The sequence below is a fragment of the Macrosteles quadrilineatus genome, unplaced genomic scaffold, assembly GCF_028750875.1.
Source record: "Macrosteles quadrilineatus isolate MER2022 unplaced genomic scaffold, UCM_ALF_1.0 Scaffold_3__2_contigs__length_128488019, whole genome shotgun sequence".
NCBI classification, from domain to species: Eukaryota; Metazoa; Arthropoda; class Insecta; order Hemiptera; family Cicadellidae; genus Macrosteles; species Macrosteles quadrilineatus.
In genome coordinates, this window is record NW_026542596.1 from 77,964,391 (window position 1) to 77,981,511 (window position 17,121).

The following is a 17,121-nucleotide window of genomic DNA, read 5'->3' on the forward strand; positions in this document are numbered from 1 at the left end:
CTAGTTGATTCTGATTGGTCGCCCTGACATTATTTGCAAGTAACAAGTAAAATTTACTACAAAATGAAATTTAAATGTTGGCTTATGCACCATTGATTTAAGATACAGCAAAAAGATGGTTCTTTTTATGTGAACCATTAACTAACTTTGGATATTGCAAGTAGACATCCCATTTACTTAAACCAGACGTACAATTGCCTTTGAATAGCACTGCAAATGGGCATTCTATTTATTTGTACCAAATAAACCATTGACTTTGAATACTGAAAGTAAACATTATATTTTGTACACTAGACCTACTAATGACATTGGATACTACAAATAAGTAGGCATTCCATTTCTGTGTACCAAATATACCATTGACTTCACAAACTGTAAGTAGGCAGTCAATTAACAGGGAACCAGATGTACCATTGGCTGGATACTGTAAATAGATTATCACATTTGTGACAGCCAAATAGGCCATAGAATTAAGATACTGCAACTAGACACCAGTCTCATTTTATGACAAACAGATGCAGCATTTCTGCGAAGAGAAATCCCATTTATTTAAACCCATAGTACCATTTACTTTAAATACTACAAAGTAAACATAAATTTATGAGAACCAAATCTAAAATTGACTCTGGATACTGCAAGCAGACATCCCATTTATGAAAACAGATTACATTTACTTTGGAAAAGTATTGAATTAATACGCTTGCTCCGCTCAATACTACCAGTAGACAACTGCATTGTACACCTAGTATTGTTAGTTCCGTCCAGTGCACTGTAGAGGTCGTGTTTTGTTTACAATTTGTTCCTTGTTATTTCAGTTATTTAAAACCTTGTTTACCCAAATAAAACTCTCTAATCACACACCAAAGCACAAATCATGAAACTACCCCAAAATAACAGAAACCAAATTTTGTCGGCACTAAGTATTTAAAATAATTTGGGTTTTCAGATAATGAGGTGAAAACAAAATAAAAAGAAGCATTATTAAATCACTGAATAATCCCACAGAGTTCAAAGGGTTAGTAAATAATCAATTCACCAATAATGCAGTTTTATAATGTAAGAGGGGCATAGAAAAACTGCAACAGTTTACCCTACATGTTTGACATAAGTTCAGTAAATGTACAGTTTTAAAATACCTTATAGGCCTAATCATAAATTAAAAAAGTTAAAGTGCTACAACGGAATGGCATTATTGTGAAATTTACAAAAAAAAAAAAGAATTGTGAAATAATTCAATGTGTACAAAAAACCTCAATAAGAGCAACTGGCTATTTTTGTCTATCTACGCCACTGGAATTATTTAATATTTTGAAAGGTGAGAACTACAACTACTCAGCTAACAGAAAATCATTGACGTAGATAAAAACCAAAAATAATAATACCAGAAAATATATTCTAATATTTACACATTAACTTTACAAATTCCAAGGATACATGCAAACTAGTAATTTCAAAATGAGACTAAAGATAATTGTTTACCGTCACACACAAATTTAATCCACTCTTTTGATAATTCTATGAGTTTTTGTACAGTATATCACTGGAATACCAATTTTTTTTGTAGAGTCCAGTGCACACTGTTCAATGATCACAATTTCTCCCGACGCATCCCCATCCCCCATCACATTCACTTTGTCATCCTGCCGTACTTTCAAGTAATAAGTAGGCCTATTGTGATTGCTGCCTGTTGAGACCATGTGTATAGTTTCTTCTGAATCGTCGCCATCCTCCGCCACATCCACTTTGTCGTCCTCTTGTACTTTCAAGTAATAAGTAGGCCCGTTGTAACTGCTGGCTGGTGAGACCTTGTGTATAGACCGAAGATGCTTGGAGAGGTGGGCGTTCTGAGCGAAGGTGTCACAGCATATATGGCACTTGAAAGGTTTTACGCCAGTGTGTATTCTCTCGTGTCGCTCCACATTGGACTGCTGGACAAATGTTTTGGAACAGAAGCGGCACTGGAACGGACGCTCGCCCGTATGCAGACGCACATGTTTTGTGAGGTTCGCCTGCTGTGTGAAGCTTCTGCCACAGTACTCGCATGAGAATGGCCTCTCACCTAAACAACAATTGTCAAATTACAATAAGCAGGTTTTCCCAAGCTACTATATTTAAGTTAAATGTATGTAATTTAAACAGCAACGGCCAAGGAGGCCCATCATCAGCAGGCAAACTATAGAGTTGCTGTTATAGTTTGTGCGTTTCTTCGTGAAGCCTGGGTGTGAGGGGCTGTAGTGGCAAGTGGGGAGCCAAGCGCGAGAATGGAAGTTGACATCAGTGTCGTCCTATTCTGCTACTAGTCTGACTAAAGACATTTTTCAGAGTTCGGACCGCGGTACGTAGGCGGTTCAGGTTGCTCGCACGACAGTTGTGTGATGAGTATTTTCAATAAACTAGTGTCCCTGTTGCTCAAATTCAAGCAATTACTATGTATCACAGGCGTTATTTGAAAACAAATAACAGTCATAATTTCTGATGACTTTAAAAGATTTGACTCAAAGATTATGGAAATACTCAAGATGTGCAACAGATAGATATAATCAACATTTCTTGTAAGTATCTTATCTTATCATTTTTCAAAAGCTGATCTTGTTTTTTAGTGTTTTCTACAAATAGCCTTACTCATAGCCGCATTAGGTAAAAAAAAAAAAAAAACTTGTTTCTATTTATTCTCCTTGGTGGTGTTCTATGACTTTCCCATGTTTCCATAGTTTGCAAATCGGCTCTTTTAATGATTATTAAGAAATGCAGCACAGTGTTAAGGCTAAACATCCCAGGTTTAGTTCCAAATTCTGCCACCACGTCGCAGCACCAAAATGGAGTCATTTTGTGTTGGTGTTTATTGGCGGAATTTTCATCCGATTTTCATTTTGAAAACTGATTTGTGAACGGTATAAGATAACAATTCACGCCATTGAAGATAAATTTGAATTAAGTTGCTGGTTAAAAAAATTTTAGTTAAATAATTGTTTTACAAAATAAAAAATGAAAATTGCAGGTAGTCATTTTAATGACAATAATTTTTAATTAATTTTACTTTTTAAATTTTTAAAATCGCTTGACTGGTTCAGTCGGTATCGTTGTTTAAACATTTACAGTAATTATAACAAACGCGAGAGAGACATGAAGCAGGTGCAGGACAGGGCCGCTGTGACTCATTCCAAGGTCACACTCACATTTGCTACCCCTCCACCTCACAACAAGGCTGGGGTGTTGCTTGTACACCGGTGGATGACGGTTTCCCGCGCTTCCATACACGAACAATAATACGGAATTGAATTAGGGGTTTTGCTACGCTTTAACCAAAACAAATTGCAAACAAAATAATTATTTAAAAGTTTTGATAGTGTCATCAAATTTATAATTTTATGATAATCGTATTTAGGCCCAAATCAAACTGTAAAATTGGTGTAAATCCGTTGGTAAATATATAAATCTATATAAATAAAATTACAGTTTTGTCTGTACATTGCTTTGAATCATGCAGGTTTTGGTTATTTTTACGTTTCATAACATAAGAAAGCCGAAACGAGTCTTATCTCAATTTCTGTCTGTCTGTTTGTCTATTTCGTGCCAAAATGTCATTTTGCGAGGCCTACTCCCAGAAAACTAAAGTTCCGATCAAGGTTCTAATAATTTTTCCGTATTTACTGGATTGATGAGAGTGTCTTTGGCTATAAAAACATGGCCTCGCTTCTTTGAAAACAAAATAACGAACCATCAAAAACCCAATTTGGTTCGAATTTTGTCAAATTTTCTCCCAATGTTTACTAGTACATTTTATGAAATAACGATCAGCTGTTTGGATTAGTTCTCACTTCTAGCTGTCACTGATATGTTTACATTAAAAGCTGTTTACAAATACCGCAACCATTTCCGATCAAGTTTTGTTAGCACATCCTTTCTAGTAATCGTGGCACATCCAAACCAAGTTAGATTAAAAACGTTGTGCGGCCTTGGTTGTGCCTTACTTAACCGGTTTAATTAATCGCAAGTGCAACGATTGTTCTTGAGTTTTGATAACCGGGGAAAATACTGTGAAACAGTGCTGTATATTAGTGCTGGGAAACTTACATTTATTTATCATCGTCACCAATTGCTTACAAAACAGGTTTCCACTCATTGACGGCGCTTCAAAGACAGTTGTGTAAAGTGCAAAGTATAAAAACAGAACTGCAGTGGGTGATCGTGGATGTTCCTGCGTTCTTGGAAGATCTTTCTGATTTCGCTGTGGTCGTAACGGTACAGATGTAGCTAAACTCACTTTTCCAATGTGCCACTGGCTGCCATTTTTGGTGTCTACTTACTTACATTTCCACAACGATATCGGTACTTTTCCTATTTAGGAAGCAAAATTACTAACGTCCGAAACCCCTGATTTGTGCGTTCTTTGTCACATTTACTCCGAATGTTTGCTAGATATATGTACCGATTATCGTTTAGAGATCACGTAATCTTAAGAAACCTTTGTTTGGATAACGGTGGTTTCTTCAAACTGTCATTAATATGTTAACATTAAAAGTTGCTTACAAATAATACTGTTAATGGAAAATAACTTTGATTTTCGAAAACTTAAAAAATGTAAAACCAAGGGAGATTAATAACTTCTGAACTGCACAACATCAAGTGAAAGTTTTTTTTTGAGAAACCCATATAGTGAGTTTTTAAAGCTTTACGTTTATTACGTTATTTTGGAGTCCAGAAAGAACACGTAAAAATTAGAGTGCGAGAGTGTTTTGCGCCAACTCTCGCAATGCTGTTTTAGCGCTAACACAGCTCGCTATTTTAGTCATCGGAATGAGCATTCTCAGTTAAAGAAACAACATTTATGATTAGGCCTACTGTAATATTAATTGCCTGACACAAGTATCCAATTTTTATATATTACTGATAGGCTTTATTCATAGGCTTTCTTAGGCTATGAAACTCCATGATTCTAAGCAATGTACAGATAAAACTTCAATTTTATTGTCTCTTTCCGACTTAAAGAAAATACTTGTTTTTAAATCATAAACTAGTATCTGTTAAAATCAAGAGTCCATGTGTCCGGTCAGAGTATGAATGTGAGGTGTGTGTGAGATGACGAAGCTACAGTCGCGTTGCAGGGCCGGGCAGAGCGGCTGGCACTGGAGCTGCGCTATGTGAGGGGGAGGGGGGAGGGGACCGGAGCGCGAGAGAAATAATGATAATTTCTTTAAAAAAGGATTCCGATACAACCATTTGGCCGAATTAATATCTGAAAACGGCAAAATTCTTTTAAAATTTCTCTTTACAAAATGACTACCTGCGATAAAAAAAAAATAATTATAGCAAAAAAAATTCTTTATAAAACTTTTTTGTAAATAAATTTTAAAAAACATTAGCAAAATAGCGTGAATGTCTTATTCATATCATTTACAAAACCGTTTACAAAACAAAAATCTGATAATAAATACGGAAATTATAAGTGGTGCAAATTTGCCGCAGAGGTGCTGCTATCTATCGGGCCAGAAACACAACTTTTTCAGGGATGTTTAGCCTTAATTCAGTTTCCTTTTTACTATATCAAATTATCCAGGCTCTCTCGCTTTTTTTCTTTGTAATATTTACGCCAACCCAATTTAAAATAGTAAATATTTTATTTCAACCAAGTCAAATGTTTGACTCAAATGTTTGATGTTTTGACGTTTGTTAATGTTTGTAGCAAACTGTTAAATTAGCAAACTTATTGGCTGTTTACAACTACAGTAATATATGTTCTTCTCCCTTTTAATTTCTGACAACAGCTGGAGTTTCATAACAATGTTTTTAATGTTAATCTTATGGAGAAATACGAAACTTTAAAGGGCCCCAGGGCCTCACTCTCAAATTATTTCCCAAAAAAGAAAGTTTCCTGCACAACTTCACCTCACGCTCTCTCACCAAAAACCTGTCAATCGGTTCAGTAGTTTTGGAGGAGTAATTGTCACAAAAAACCTGCTTGCGTATTAAATAAGGTTGTATAGATTATAATAATAGATATATTAAATAAGTAGGCTATATGGATATCTAATTTTTTACCTCATTAAGAGGAATATGAAAGTGTTTATGAACGGAGGGTGGCATATTTCATAAAATTCTCTATATTAAAATTTAGAGTAGGCTATTTTTAATACTCCAAAATTTACCCGTTAATAAGCCAGAGATTCTTCGTGGGCAAATCAAGTACAAATAATGCATTACTATTATACGAAACTATGGCTTAAACATACATATTTTTACACCACTGTAAACTTAAAAATAAACAAATTAGGTTTTAAGATAATCAAACTGGCATCCCGAATGTTTTTGAAAAAGAGTGTATCCGCGATGTTGCTCGGACAGGGTGAGAGCGCAAACTGATTTTCGGCGTACCCCCACCCCTACAAAACCGGTTCAGAGCCACTCTAACCACCTACCCCCAGGCTTCACTAAGAAACATACGAGCTATATTTACTTAATAATAGACCACAGATGAATAATTACAACAGATGACATAATAAGATATATTTTTGTGTGTTTTTTTAAGTTATTGCTAGGCATTTACATAGACTCTCCAATAATATTTGTTTTAAATAGATGAGAGTGAAACAATGTCAAATCCAGGTCCTCGGGAGATGACCTCGTCATTGAGAAAGAGTGGAACTAGAGGCCGACGTTCTGGATGCCTAAGAGCTATCCATCTTCGGGGAAAACTCTATTTCAACAGTTGAATAATGGTTTGCTGTGAAGAGTGATAGCTGTTATTCATCCGGAACGTTAGCCTCTAGTCTCACTCTTTCTACGACGCAGTCATCAACCGAAGACCTAGATTTGACAATCTGCTGTGGCCGTGGAAGCCTACTGTCTAGATTGCGGGTGAAATCAAGTAACATGTGCCATGCATTAAAAACATTTTGTTATTATGTAAATATTAAAGCTTAACCATTATATTCAAGTCAGTGTTAGTTATTTACCGGATATTTTCGGTTAGGTTTGCACTATCCACTAACACACAGTCACTCATTATGGTGGATAATTGGGAGTATACCACGGTAGTATTGTAGAGCCAGGCCTGCTTGAGTCACTATACAATGTAGGCTATAATAAAGATAAGTTGTGATGCTTGGCATAAGAAAGAAAGAAAATTAAAGCATTTACAGTTATTCCAAGACTTCTATAGCTTGATATCAAACTGAGTGTGGTGGTCTAATGATACCAAATAAAAAATCTGATAGGGTCAATAGCTAATGAAAACAATTTAGAAAGGCAAAAAACATGTTAACCATACATTTGAACATAATAGCAGCTAATGTTCTGTTTAATGTAACACTAAAACTGAGGATGTACATTATTACAAAATTATAAGAAAAACATATTGATAGGGTAATGGTATATTAATTTAAAAAATAGGTAATTCGGTATTATAGGGAGGCCACATATTTCACAGCAAGTTGTGGCGGTTATATTAGGTTGGGTTATCATAAACATGTTTGTAGGACTTTCTTCGTTTCGTTATAAATCGAGCGATACCAGATGAGTCACACTTTCTATTTATGATAATCCAACCTGACCTAACTGCCGCAGCTTGCTATGTAAGGGTGGCGTACTGGCGTATAATACCAAAGTACCAAAAAATATTCACTTATTAATCTTTTATTCAAATATTAATCTTTTTTCCCATTTTTTCAGTTGATCATATGCTGTATTTACCAGTGTGTATGCGTATGTGCTTGGCGAGGTTGGCTTGCTGAGTGAAGCGCTTCTTGCATGTGATACACTGGTAAGGCCGTTCCCCAGTGTGGGTGCGCATGTGTTTCCACAGGTTTGGCTGTTGGGAGAACGGCTTTCTGCACACATTGCAGACATATGGTTTCTCCCCCGTGTGTATACGCTCATGAGTGATCAGGTTTACAGTCTGCAAAGGAATCAAAGTGAAAACCCAATCAGGTAAAATATGATATTTTATCATATAAAATATGATAAAAAGTTTCAAAGCATGAATTTTTAATATTTTGGCATTTTGCAAGGATGCCTTGACCGAGTAAGTGTTTTAGATCCCTGCAGTGATTGCTTTTCTCACAATTAACCAACAATCTAAGACCTTATTTTACATTACAGGTTCCTCAAAAAGTGTGAACCAGGTGTATCAGTATCAGAAACCTATCTAAAGGCCTGTTTTGCCAGAAGTGGCTGGTGCGTATGATGCTTAGCGATGATCGCTAGATTGTTAATCGCTCAGCGTCCATCGCTCAGGGCTTTTATGCCAGAAGCATATGTTCCTTGCGATTATTTTATTAGTGAGTGGTTTTCTGGTGACGAAAGGAGTACTGTTTTGTGAAGTGAGCTGTAAAAAAGCAAATAGTGAAGTATTTATTATCCGAGGAATTGGATGATGAAGAGATTTTAGAACTGTTGTGCGAACCCAGTGAAGAAGTGCGTTTTAGGCTTCTAAAAAGGCCTGAAGAGGGATATTATATAAATTAATAATAGAAATATCACCTCCGTTTTGGGAAAGCGGGGTGTACTCAAATGGATTCAATCATTTTAATATCTTCTTTGCTATTAAATCCCCACTTTGATTGTGAGTTGTCATTAAACTTAATAACTGGGTAAAAACACAACTTAAAAAGAATTAAGAACAGTCAAACAGCAAAACTTTTGTTTCTTCTTAATAATCGTTAGCAACTGCGTCTACGTCTGCTCCAGGAGCAGTGGTCTGCGATAGACGCTAGACACTCAGTTACAGATGCTGGCAGCTGCAGCGATAGACGCCTCTGGCAAAATAGACTAACCTGAAACAATGCAAAGCAGTGGGCAGCGCAGAGGTTTATTCGGTCTTGTACTAGACTTTGGTGTTAAGTTTAGCAAGTAGGCCTACTCTGGACTAGTTTTATTTCATTTTACTTTATAGACACCATGTTATGTGAATTGATTAAAACACTATTATCTTATTTGCGTAAGGTTTTTCTGAATTCTAAATTACACTCAACATATTACGTACTGATTATGATCACCCTCTGAGGTTTAACTGATATATTGGTAAGCATTGCAGTGATTAATATTCCAAGCCAACAATCTTAACAATAGCTAATTTAAGAACTTGTTCAATATCCTTGGCCTATCTCGTTGCATGCTGGGTTATGTGGACAAATTTAATGTGTGATTATTTTAGCAGAAAAAAGTAGTAGATAAACAAAAGGAGACAATGTTGTATTTTATTGTCCCTACCTCAAATGTTCGTCACACACTAAGCCTACAAGTCAAAACTTGTAAGAGAATGATATATGATTTTTATATAACCCAATAACATGATTGATGTAAAAACCATGCAATTTTACCTGAGAAAACGTCTTGTTGCAAATTTTACACTGATGTTGGCCTCTTCTTGTAGATTTCTTCGGCTTGGTTTCAACAACTGTAGTTATATCTTCCTCAGTGTATCCTTCTGGATAAATGATCGTATAACCTTCGTCCAATTCAATCTTCACTTCCTCTTGTGAGGCATCACATAACACCACCTCTTCAGTTGCCTCCACAGGTACCATCGGCATGTACGTTACATCCGAGGAGTCAGCATAAGTTACAATACACACATTGCCATCTTCATCCTCAAAGACGTGGTCCACAGGCACCGCCTGAGGGCTCTGGGCTTCACCTTGTTCCATGGGTATCACTTATTACTTACTATACTAGCTGAGTCTTTTTAAAAGTTAGCTACTTTACTAGCCACGAATGCTGGTGACTGCTTAATAAAAGAATCCAACTTTTGCTTGAAGAGATCACTGGTGATAGGAGCGTTCAAATCTATGACTGGGTTCTTTACTATGTATTCAACATACACCTGAGGAAAATATGTTGTATTAGCTATTACAATGTAAATGAAAACAACAAGTTTAAGTAAAATATCACTATAGATAGATTTCTTCTGTCCTCAAGATAATTTCTTTTTCCATGTTATCAGATAAAAAATCTTTCAGTTAAAATGCTACCTAGATGCATAGGCTACTGTGTATTTCTTTGGTTTAAATATTACAAGCAATTTTAAATTCTAATTCTTCACTGAAAACTCCAACATCAGTAAAAAATAAACGGTATCAGCAATCTAACACATATACTTTCTCCCATTAGCTTGTCAAAAACCTTTATCATGGGTAAGCAATGAGAGTAACTATGATATTGCATAGGTAAAATCACAAAAGTTTCATTAACTTTTAAACAGTAATGAAGGGATACACAATTTTGTTTAGAATTACAGTATAAGGAACATAACAGAAGAATTTCAATCAGAATAGGTTTTTTTCAAAAATCCATTATTCCGTTTTTTTAAATGGGTTTTTAAATTTTATGGGAAATAACAAAGTTACAATAACTTTTGAACCATAATTTTTACAGCAATGGGGGGGAGGTTGCATTATGTTGTTTGAAATTATAAGGTAATTTTAATCAAAAACAGTTTTGTTCCAAAATACGATTTTCTCTTATTTTATGGGTTTTTTTATGGCAAAATATAATAATTTACAATAACTTTTGAACCGTATTTTTTACAGATATGGGAGTTCTACCATTTTGTTCAGAATTTTAAAAGCTACAACACACTAAAAATATGATCAAAATCGTTCAGGCCATTTTCAAGAAAATCCTATTTTATGGGTTTTTATAAAAAAAAACATTAAAAATCTAAATTTAAAAAAAAATGAAAAAGGCGCATGGAGATAGGCTACCATGGATTTTTCATTGTGGTAATGTGGCTAACTACATTCCAAATTTCATCAATTCGGACTACAGGTGTGGTCTGTAGCTCTGCACACATTGACACACACAGGCATCACTTCGAAAACCACTTTTTTTTGGGTCCAGGGGGGCCCAAAACAGATATATCCACTCAAAATTCAAAAATTTTGATGAAAAAATACTTTCTCCATATACTATGTATAAGTTAGGCTACTTCAATACTTTTACTTGAATAGGCCTACTTTTCAATGAAATGGCGACCATATAAATGGGGGAGAAAGTAAAAAGTCACAATAATTATTGATGAAATTTTCTGTTCTAAGCACAAACTTTCTCAGCAGGTCATTTATTTTACATATTCGTTAGTTCATAAATTGAAATGAATTTAAGTTTAATCAGCCTCATTGTGCATTTATTTTCTTCCAGTTTTTTAAATTCTATCCATGAAATGGTAAGTAGAAAAGAAAAAATGAGATCATAGCTTACCTGGATGTACATTTCCTTCAACAATTCACGAATATTCTGTGCATTGACATCTGTGTTTAATACAAACTTTAAACCAGTGGGAGTTTCAAAGTAATGCAATGCGTATTTACTAGTTTTATAACAAATAAAACCTTTGTTAGTATCAAGAGGTGATATTTTAGTAACAAAAGATTTTATAGAAAAAAGCATTCCATACATCAGTTTTGCCTCCTGCGAAACAAAAGGAACGTAAATACATTGTTGACAGATTATATAAAAAAAAATGATTACTTTACCTACTGGCACATTTGGGACTCTGGTGAGCCAGATTATTTAAAATGCTGGATGCTGAGGAACATCTAAAAACAGTTTTTATTGCAACACTAGGGTAAATACAGCTTATTTTAGAGCAAAAGAAACATATCATTGGTCGTCTGACCCTTATTCCGTGTTTTATTGTGCCTTCTCTTATGTTTGTAATGATAAAGATACTAAAATAATGTTCAAATAAAACTACTTTGAATTTAATTGAGTGCAACCGACCAATGCTGTTCGCTTTTGCTCTGCTTATAGCTTCAGAATTCTCGAAACACTATAATAGCCTATTGCTTAAATTAGCCGCACTCTAGGCCTAATAATTGCTGAATTAGCATGCTTTAACTGAGAATAAGTAAGTCTTATTCCTTCTAGAATACAAATATCGAAGGTGGTGTACTAGATTTTAACAGTACTACAGTAACAATTAATAAAAAACACTATAGACCAGAAACAAAGTGCCAGTTCAGCCATAACAATCTTTTGACATTCCACTAAAATTGGAGCCGCAACTTAACAGATAAGGTTTAAACGGACCTTTAATAACTATTACAAAATTACCTAGCCTTCTAAACAAATATGTGACTTGTAGGTTGTTTCATTCCCAATCCCTTAGGAAAAAAATACATGCTAAGAAACAAACTTCTGAGGCATGACTTATGTTTTGGCTCTGAGAGGTCTGTAAATTAAAAACTATGATGGCTGTAAATATATCTATATTTCTTCACAAAGCCGCAAAATGAATCTTTTTTATTAAATCTTAAGTTGACTGGAGCAAAGCTTGGATAATGGAGCGGGGTTGGAAAATGAGCGAAGGTTGAAAAGACACTTTTTGCCCATGTGAAAACTACATTTTCTATCTCATTGCACCTAATATCTACACAAATTTATTTACGAATCAAAAATACTTTTTGTGAAATAATAAGTTCCCAAAATGACTTTAATCTCGTCCATTTTGCTATTGTAAGTTAAACTAACACATTGGAATTGAACCAGCAACCTTCAGATGTGAAGGCAAGCACCAACCACTCGGCTACCCAGACAATGATGACCGCTAAGTGCTGTTAGCATTAGGTTGTGGGCACGGCAATTGTAGCCTAAATCCATTTCTGGAGGTAAAGTTACTTTTGTTTATCTACTAAAATTAATTATGTATCCTAATTGAAACTCGAAACCGCAAAACATTGAAAACATAATCGATCATGGTAAAATGAAATCTGAACATCCGTTCGAGTAACAGTTGTGTTCACATTCACATCGTACTTCTCCCGCAATCACTATATCTAATATATGTCACATTATGTTTTAAATAAGTTATAGTCAGCCACTATTTTATTCTATTTATAAACATTCAATATTACCTCTTCCTTAGTTATACCAGATTGCTTCAGACGGTTCCATTCACAGTAGTATAAAAGTGTTCCATTTCTATTAAATATATACAAATTATGAATGGTCATTTTATGGCTTGAAAATAAAATTAGACTACATTAATTTCATATTGGAACTGCGAGCCATCATCTGAAAAAAAAGAGTTGAATAAAATGCTTGACATAACTTAAGCCTTTTGGGGATTAAATATCAATCACAGACATCATGTTAAAATAGTATTTATTACACTATTATTATGCTAAATGATGTTGTGAATTCAAAAAAGGCTGTCATGGAAAACGATGTAGCCTAAATTTTTCTAATATCCAATCACATATTAGGCTACATAAATTGAGGTAGCCTATTATAATTGTGCATTGTTTTATGCTGAATGCTAATTGTAGGCCTAATCATTTTTTCCATGTGATATATTTATCATTAACGTAATATTATCAAAAAAGTGACCATGAAACAGCAAGGATGATTAACGAAAAAAGAATGTTTTTACCTCAAATATAAGAAACCTTTTAAAAGTTATTATAATTTGTTTTATATTTTATCCTAACTGAATTTACTTGAACTTAAAAAAACTATTCAATCAATTTTTAGAACAATACTTAAGAAAATTACTTGGCAAAATAAGTTGGCGGCACTAGATAACTAGCACCATCAGTAGCATCAGTCTTTTTTTTTCTACGCCAGTGGCATTTCACAAGAGAGTTACGAGAGCAAATGTTTAGTGGATGTGCCGGGGATTGAACCCATCCCTCCCGCACCGAAGTCCGAGACGCCAACCACTAGGCTAACAACACAACCAAGTCTTGCTAAGATAGTTGATTAATTAAGTTAATGAAATGAAATTATCATTAACCCTTCAAGTGTCTATAGTAAAGGTTAATGTTGGCCCATTTATTACACAATTGCAGGGTTTAAGTTATCTTAGAAACTTAAAAATACCCTTACCTAAGTATAGTGTTTTATATATCATTTTGTTTGGGAAATTAAATGGGCTTCAATGTAATACCTACAATAAAAAATAACAGTCATTTTTTAATTCAATACGTTAATCAGCATTACCTTTAACTTCTATGTTACCTACTTAAAGGCCAAGCCTACTTGATGAATCTTGATTTTCAGAAACATCACACAAGGAGAACATATCCAATTAAAACCGGGTTATGAAAAAGGCTATCCAATCGGCTAGGTATGATTTAAGTTTTAACTTATGCTACCTAGGCTCAAATAATTAACATAAACTAACTTGGGCCTAAGATGCAGGCCAACATCAAATCTACAGTAAATTAGCGTACTTGTTGAGTGTAAGTTGGGCCTACATTGTTCAAAATAATATTAAATAAACTAAAGGTAGCCTTATTTTTATTTTATTTATACATGCCAACGGCTAAGCCAATACATAGATGAAAAAACAAGCTAAACAATAATTCAATCTCAATAGAATACAAAATAAGCTACATAGATGAAAAAACAAGCTGAAAATACAATAACCAATAAAATAGAATACAATAATAGCCTAAATAATCTGACAATGAATAAGTTAACAAAGACTATAGATATAACAAAGCCTTGGTAGCTTATTTAACACGTTCGCTAAGAGAACCCCTTTGGCAGTACGGTCAGAAATGCGACGCAGCCTCGGCGTGCCAGTGAATCAGCGAACGCAATAACATTAAAATATTTCAGTCAGCAGTGGTGAAGGTGCTGTGTTACTCTGAGTGAATGTAGTTCACTGAAAAACTCACAGATAGCAACACTGCCTGGATCCGTAGCCAGTGTCTTTGTAATGTGACTCAATGAGAGAAAATTTCTGAAAACGGGACAAAAAGCATTGCCAGACGGGATTTGACAGGAAAATTTACTACCAACCTACACCAAATATAGGACCAGCACAACATGCTGACATAGGCCTAGTTTAGTTGATCCCAGATAGATGCGGAGGTCACAATAGACCAACTAACTTAGTATAAGTATGCACCGTTACTCCGACCAGAGTCGTACGCACGCTGTGCCAGGACGGCATGACTCCGATCGGAGTCGTCAGCAGCGAACAAGTTAAAGGCATAACTTACATAGCAAGCTATCTCTTTGATCAGACAGAAATTATATGGGGCCTAGGCCCTATCCAGATATATTACTAAACATTGGCCTAAATTTATTGAGTCAATTAACTTTAGTTCGAAGCAAATAGGGAGTACATAGCCTAGCCTAACTTATTTTCAATAAAATACTTGGCTAAGGGATTATAAATTTAACCTAACTAACCAAAAGATATATTGAATGAAAGAATAGAATAATCGATATTTTCATTCAAATGAGTGTAGGCCTAGGACCTAAAGTGCAGCCATTAGTCTAAATCCATTTTAACTAGCATAAGGCACAAATACTAAATATTTAAGCTATGGCCAACCAAATTTAAGAAACTTGGAATAGACTAGGCCAATACTTCATTCGTTCAAAGGTAGGCCTACAAGAGACTAAGTTACGGTAGGTATGGATCGTAGACAGTGTAGACAGCTCTTTAGAAAAATGGAAGTAGGCCTGCTTTGTACGTTCATAGTCACATCTGCCAAACGATTGCCATGATAGTGATTCTAATATTCTGACCTTAAGTCCTGGAAAGAACGCCAACTAGGGATGACCACCAGCAAAAGCAAGCAACAAAAAGCTCAGAATTTGTAAAACTTCACATAACCCCAAAAAGAAGTAAGCAAGCAACAACTCACAATAACAGAATCCAGAAACATAAGAAAGAATAAGAAATCGGATTATCCAATTCTGATCTGAATAGATTGCGATTTTCGGAGGCCAAGGTGCAAGTATTTTTCTTCACTTTTACGCTTACTATGTGACGTAATACAGACTAGACTAGTAGCACAGTAGATTGGGTTTTAATACATATAGCGCCCGACGAATATAAAAGGTCATCACTTAATTAATATTCTAAGTTGCTTCAGAAATTATTAGGGCTTGGTGGGAAGGATAAACAATTGTTTATCTCGTTTGTTTCATTCTTCCCATGCCTAAAATAAGAACCCAATAGGAGTATGTTTTATCTATGCCAATATCCATTAAAGCCCTTGAGTTATTCTCAATTCGACTTGTTAACTCTATAAGACCATTGATTATACATCTCTCCTTGGGGAGAGGTGTATGTACTTAATTAAATTTTAATTTTAATTACAACTGGGGGTCGGCGATGACCGGATGATCTATATAGGTAGTGTTAACTGCAAAATGGCTATCTTGGATTGCAGATGACTCCTCTACAAGGTTCCCCCTTTGTCTACACCATAGGGGATCTGCCAAGAGCACGAATACTAGCCTATTATTTGCTTTACTATATATTGTTGCTGCCTAGAATTAGAATGGGAAAACTCACTGTTTCTGTTTGCTTAGATCTCTTAAGCAACGTCGCAAGTGGAGTTGTAACAGCTGTTTTGTTTGGAAGCAGCTAATGGTATTTGTGTATTTACGAAAGCTTGGTTACTGGACTATGACAATATTGACTCCGCTTAAAATGTACAGATATAGATTTCTAATTCCTAATGTCTCTATTTTCAATTCTGTATGTTTTATTTTCAATATTTTAATAAATTTATGTTTATAAATTTAAATTATTAAAGTTCATCATTAATGAGCTGATGTCACCTGCACACCATGCTATCTTATGGGACATCTCTGTCACTAAACAACCCTACTTGCAACGTTGCCAATTCTACCAGGCCGCGGCCTGGAGTTAAAGGTGGCCGTGCCGTGGCTCGCACCACAACATCTTTGGGTCGACCCAGAACAGAAGCAAAGCAGCTTCAAGGGGCTTCCAGCTTGTACCTTATAGGCAGATTTATTAATATATAAATAAATATATATATAAATACATTATTTGAAACTAAGTACCCTTTTAAAAAATAATTTTATAAAATGATTATTTAAATGCATTTGAACGGTGGGTGTTTTTGACCTCTGAAGACCTCAAATCAAACAAGTAAATCGGCCCCGGGTTTAGGCCCTATCATGAAACCGCAGTAATAGTAAAAGCATAGACTAATAGCTTATTCCCTATAAGGGAAATTCGCTAAAAAGAAGCCATTTATTTTAATATATACTTTGATTGGATATTTTACTGGCTGAAAATGTTAAATTGAATGCTGATGTAAAAGTAGAAATAAATTCCCCTTTTCCGCTTCCTGGACGCTCCAACACAGTGAACTTGAGTATAACTTACTCCTTCCCTTCCCTTCTATT

The 17,121-nt window shown here is 35.0% G+C and overlaps 2 protein-coding genes across 4 annotated transcripts; both read right to left on the bottom strand.

Annotated features, from left to right (window-relative positions):
- Positions 1-1,031: 1,031 nt before the first annotated feature.
- LOC128990215 (zinc finger protein 271-like) lies at positions 1,032-9,644 on the bottom strand. The gene is made up of 3 exons (XM_054412508.1): positions 9,318-9,644; positions 7,690-7,894; positions 1,032-2,059 (listed from the first exon to the last, which is right to left on the bottom strand). The coding sequence occupies exons 1-3, from the start codon at positions 9,642-9,644 to the stop codon at positions 1,494-1,496; spliced, it is 1,098 nt and encodes a 365-aa protein (XP_054268483.1). The 3' UTR covers positions 1,032-1,493.
- A 38-nt stretch (positions 9,645-9,682) lies between these two features.
- LOC128990217 (trafficking protein particle complex subunit 1) lies at positions 9,683-15,664 on the bottom strand. Of its 3 annotated transcripts, XM_054412509.1 has the most exons (5): positions 15,484-15,559; positions 13,957-13,986; positions 12,852-13,011; positions 11,197-11,406; positions 9,683-9,820 (listed from the first exon to the last, which is right to left on the bottom strand). In XM_054412509.1, exons 3-5 carry the CDS (start codon positions 12,948-12,950, stop codon positions 9,683-9,685), a joined length of 447 nt encoding a protein of 148 aa, XP_054268484.1. In that variant the 5' UTR covers positions 12,951-13,011; positions 13,957-13,986; positions 15,484-15,559. The 3 variants fall into 3 exon arrangements, with proteins under 3 accessions (XP_054268484.1, XP_054268486.1, XP_054268485.1); XM_054412511.1 differs by lacking the exons at positions 13,957-13,986; positions 15,484-15,559 and adding an exon at positions 15,603-15,664; XM_054412510.1 differs by lacking the exon at positions 13,957-13,986 and having other exon boundaries at positions 15,484-15,610.
- Positions 15,665-17,121: the final 1,457 nt, after the last annotated feature.